General features: G+C 50.3%; 1 protein-coding gene across 1 annotated transcript; it reads left to right on the top strand.

The window, feature by feature from the left end:
* The first annotated feature begins 3,814 nt into the window (after positions 1 to 3,814).
* LOC125544609 (VQ motif-containing protein 4-like) lies at positions 3,815 to 4,932 on the top strand. The gene has a single exon (XM_048708351.1). It carries the CDS (start codon positions 3,946 to 3,948, stop codon positions 4,663 to 4,665), a length of 720 nt encoding a protein of 239 aa, XP_048564308.1. The 5' UTR covers positions 3,815 to 3,945; the 3' UTR covers positions 4,666 to 4,932.
* The last annotated feature ends 571 nt before the right edge of the window (positions 4,933 to 5,503 follow it).

Here is a 5,503-nt window from a genome sequence, read left to right on the forward strand (position 1 = left end):
CCTTATTGGGCCATACGGGAAAGAAGGAAAAGGGCCTCAAGGGTGGCCGCACCCCTCCCCTTGGTCTGGTCCGAATTGGACTAGGGAAGGGGGGCGCCCCCTTCCTTCCTTCTCCTTTTCCCTTCCTCTTTTCCTATTCCATATGGGAGGTGGAATCCTACTAGGACTAGGGAGTCCTAGTAGGACTCCACACTTGGCGCGCCCCCTCCTAGGGCCGGCCTCCTCCTCCCTTGCTCCTTTATATACGGGTGCAGGGGGGCACCCCAAAGACACAACAATTGATCATTGATCTCTTAGCCGTGTGCGGTGCCCCCCTCCATCATAATCCTCGATAATATTGTAGCGGTGCTTAGGCGAAGCCCTGCGACGGTAGAACATCAAGATCGTCACCACGCCGTCGTGCTGACGGAACTCATCCCCGACACTTTGCTGGATCGGAGTCCGGGGATCGTCATCGAGCTGAACGTGTGCAAAACTCAGAGGTGCCGTAGTTTCGGTGCTTGATCGGTCGGGCCGTGAAGACGTACGACTACATCAACCGCGTTATTATAATGCTTCCGCTTCCGGTCTATGAGGGTACGTAGACAACACTCTCCCCTCTCGTTGTTGTGCATCACCATGATCTTGCGTGTGCGTAGGAATTTTTTTGAAATTACTACATTCCCCAACACGATAACCTAGGGTCACCTATGGGGAAATAGGTATGGTATACTCTTTTTAGTTCCAATAGCAGATCAATAAAAAGAAGATATCACTCACAATCATGTGCGAGTAATTCCTTTGTAGGCATACTAGAGGTAGATGGAAGTTGGATGAAATTTCATATGTAATCATGTCAATTAGTTAGGGTTTGATCCCTAGTAGCCACTATGTTCTGAGATTGATGTTGCTTTGACTTTGCTATGCTTAATGCTTGTCAGTAGGGCCCGAGTGCCATGATTTGAATGCACTATGTTGGACTCCGAGATATAGGGGCAGATCTCCACAATTACAACTTGCCTTGTGCATTTGCATTTCAAAGCAAATTCCTAGAAGCACATCTTCAGGGGGAGTTCTTCTATATCGTGGAATCACAATCTTGAAGTGTTTACTTTGAACTATAATTTATCCCCATTAAGAACTTTAACAAATTTACAACCAATCACCAAAAAGGGGGAGATTGTAAGTGCATCTAGTGCCCCCTTTGTGGTTTGGGAGTATTGAAGAGAAAATGGTTAAGGTACTAATTTGTTTGTGAGTGTACAAAGGAAAATAGTCCCTAAAGATTTGGTTTAACCGTCAAAGACAACCCTAAAAATGTATGAAATACATAGAAGAAATTGCCTAAAGAATTGGAACATGAATACTTTCTCTTTTAGAATTTTTCTTCTTATTTTTTGAGTCATAGGGAACACTTTACTATTAAAGGGAGTCTAGGTGATACATAGACGTATTTCTAAAGTGATGCTCAAACTATCCTATTTCTTCGAGTGGAGACTTTGGAAATCTGTTGAAGTGCGTTCAGTTCTTCAGCGTTAGAGACGATGTTCTTCGGGGCGCTCATGACTTTGTTCTCACTGAATAGTTAGGAAATCGCTAGTGTGGTTCTCCTATTGTGAGGAAACTGAGAGTTCAAATGAGAATGCCAGTTGTCACGTGGATCCCTATTCTGACAATGATCACATCAGAAGGTCTGCTTGATTTTTTCCATCGGGTTGGACCTCGGCTATAAATAGCCGCCCCTAACCACCATTCATTGGCTAGATGCTCTGATTTATTGCATGACAAGTGTCATCTAGAGCAACCCTCCCACCGAAGAATCTGAGAGAATTGTAAGTGAGGAAAAACCCAAACCCCTAGAGCCAAAGTGTTTGAGCATCACTGAAGAATATGTTCTGTGTAAACCGAAGACTTGTTACCTTTGAACACTGTGATCTTTCGGACAGTTAGGCATCATGTTCTGAGCATCCATGAGTCCGTGGACTGTTGATGAATGAGTATGTCAAGGTTTGAAAGTCTACCGTGAGGACTTACCACGAGTGATTGGGCGAGGTCTAAGCGACCTTAGCTCAAGGAGTATAAAGGTGCACTTCCACTATGATAAACTCGTTACAAAATATGAATTTAACACCTATGACTATGTCAACTCATTTTGCAACAACAACTTCAAGAAGGGATAACTGCCCTTGCCCGCCATTGTCACATATAGCAAAAGATGGCGGGGATAAAGATTTTCTTCCTGGTTGCCAAGGCCAATCACTGAATACCAACACATCGGTAAGGAGACAACACCTTCATCAGATAATGATGCAAGTTTGTCGTTGCAGAGCCAAGCAATAAAGGACGGAAGAAGGGTTTTCACCATGGACATGAAAAGGTGCTCCAATCATCTTCCTGTAAACGAAATTTCTAATATTTACCCAACTCGGAGTGGCACTAGCAAATGTGTAGGACATATTCCCACCTTAGACCATCACCATGGCCATCAGAAAGCCAACCATGTTGCTACGCGGATCTGGGCGCCACCACTCCACGCCAACAGGAACCGACTTGCAGCATCCACATGCCTTTGAGGTCGTTGCCCCAATGTTCACCGCGTGAAATAATTTTGTAGCATTTGTTCTGTTTAGTTTAGACAATCGATACTTGCCATGGGACTGTTTTCGAATGAAATGATATTAACTAAGGATAAATATGCACAAGAGAAAGTCTTTCAAGACTTGGGAGTTGAGAAGATTGTAGCAGAAGTGATGATTGAATTGCTCAACCCCATGTTGTTAATTTCAACAGACTTGATAGCACTTATGGATTAAATTGTCTAGAGGAACTTAGTTGAAGGGTGAATGAGATTATGCCAAAAACCAGTGTTGTGTCTCTTACATGGTGCTTCAGCTCCTTGCTGTTGCCATGACCCTGCTACTATATGCACGTGTACATGTATAAATGTGGATTCGTCACCTTTCTTAATGTTATACTAAAGACTCTGCTGGCCAATGAACGATCCACCTACTCGGCATTCTCTTGAAATGGTGCGTATGTGGTAAATAACAGAAAATGATCAACAGCTATTTCCCTCCAAAAAAACAATTGGCCTTGTTCTGAAAGAACAATAAACAACAGAGGTTGTGTCTACGTGAGCTCGCACCAGGAGCACACTCCAACACCGCCGAGTAAAAGCATGTACAGCTGGGCGTCCCAAACCCCCTCCATACGCTCGGGCGGATGGCCTGATAAGTGACCGGTAAAAAAAAGCAACCCAGGCGAGCGCCTCAAACCCCTAGTCTGATCGGCGCCTCTCATATCCAATCTAAATACGGGGTAGATATGGGGAGGCCTAGGCACGACCGGACGCGTCCTCCACGTCGGATCCGGACCACGCTAGCCCACCCGACCCCACATATAATCGTCTCCATCCGCTCCCTGGACCAAACCCTAGCCACTCCACTCCACTCCATCGCCTCCACTACACACCACGCCGTCCGGCGATCTTCAGCCTACTCCGATATGGGGCCAGCGGATCCGAGTTCTACACCTTCAGATTCGTCGATCCCGAGCTCACCCCACGCGGTTCTGAGGAGGAGATGATCGTCCGGCTTGTGCTTCTAGGATGCGTGTATGACGGTTGGATTTCCCTAAGTCCGGCTGTAGATGCTAGGTAGAAAAAAAAGGAAAAAGACGGGAGAAAATTGAGAAACCCCAGCAAGAAAAGGAACAAAAGCCGAAGTAACGGACGTGAGTGTGCGAAAGAGAGAAAGCATCCGTCCAAAGTCCAGTTGACAGTTCACACCAACAACAATGCATCTCTAACCTCCCTCCCCCTCCCTCTCTATCTCTCTTCTTAACCAACCCCCGGCCCTTTTTCCTCGCTTCAAATCCTCTTCTCCCCCTTCCCTTCCCTTCCCTTCCTCCTCGCCCCCGAGAAGCTCACGCATCCCAACTCTAACCATACGCAGACGCAAGGCTTCAATGGAGCCGTGCACCAAGCAGTTCCTCCCCATGCCTCCGCAGGACCCCAACTCCCCGTCGTCCTCCACCTCCTCTTCCTCCTCCTCCTCCACCTCGCCGTCCCACCCCTACCACCGCGCGCAGCCGCCGCACCCACACAACCTCCCGCCCTCGCCCAGGCCCGTCCCCCGCACCATCGAGACCACCCCGTTCCCCACCACCTTCGTCCAGGCCGACACCACCTCCTTCAAGCAGATCGTCCAGATGCTCACCGGCTCCGAGCAGTCCTCCAAGAGCGCCGCCGCCGCGGCGACGACCAACGGCAGCGCCGGGAACCAGGCGGCGAGCGGGAGCGGGCCGTGCCGCCCGAAGAAGCCGTCCTTCAAGCTGTACGAGCGGCGGAGCAGCCTCAAGAACCTCAAGATGATCGCGCCGCTGGCCATGGGCGCGCCGCCGTCGCCGAGGAACGCCTCCGCCGCGCCGGAGATCCTGTCGCCGAGCGTCCTGGACTTCCCGTCCCTGAAGCTCAGCAGCCCGGTGACGCCGCTCACCGGCGACCCCTTCTTCCCCTCGCCGGCGTCGTCCTCGGGGGACGCCGCGGAGCGCGCGGCCATCGCCGACAAGGGCTTCTTCTTCCACCCTTCGCCGCGGGGCGCCGAGCCGCCGCGGCTCCTCCCGCTGTTCCCCGTCAGCTCGCCCAGGATGGCCGCCGCGTCCGCGACGGCGGCGCCGGCCGAGTGAGTGGCCCAAAGCCTCCGCCTTTGCGCGCGCATCCTGCTCAGCCAGCCATGAAGTACTCTACGACTTCTACTATCGTCGCTGTATCATCGCCGTCCTTTGTTCGCAGTTCTAGTTCCATAGTAGTAAGTAAGGTGTTTGCTGTGTCGTTCTTCGCCGGCGCCGGCGCCGCCGCTGTTGTAATTTTTGCTCCCTTCTTGAAAGGAAGAGGGGAGTTGGTTCTGTTTTGGGGCTGCGACTCGATTAATCGATTAATTACAGCTTCATTTCGATCGAGCTTGCTATGCTAGATCCTTTCCCGATTCTGATCTTCTTTGGGTTGCTGTTTGGAGTGATTACCTCTGCTCTTCATCGACCACCACCGTTGTTGCGGCCTTGTAATCTCGTGGAAAGGAGCAGTGCATGTGGATGCATATGGTCTGAAGCTGTCATAATTGTCCAAAATCCGGCGTTCGCTGCTGGCTGCAATCCAAGTGAGGTATTTGGAAACATGCCTGCCTCGAGTCTTCTTCTCTGGTATGCTCGCATCACACAATATGACCTCGACAGTATACTACAAGTAGTAGTAGTACACAAAATTTGCATGGGAGTGATTCTTGTACTGCAAAAGCTCAAATTCTGCTGACAAGCTGTGTGCTGCGCTTGGCACTTTTCGGTCTCGAACCAGCAGTCCTCGAGGCAGATGTACTACTCCTAGTAGTACCTGGATCATCTGCCCAGGAGGTACCAACCGCGCCAGGATTCGCAGTTACTCCTTGCATGTTTTTCAGCGACCGACTCATCAGTCCTTGACGCTCATCGGGCCAACTTCACCGCGTGACCCTATCCTGTCTGGCCCCGT

This window comes from Triticum urartu, chromosome 3 (genome assembly GCF_003073215.2).
Source record: "Triticum urartu cultivar G1812 chromosome 3, Tu2.1, whole genome shotgun sequence".
Taxonomy (NCBI): domain Eukaryota; kingdom Viridiplantae; phylum Streptophyta; class Magnoliopsida; order Poales; family Poaceae; genus Triticum; species Triticum urartu.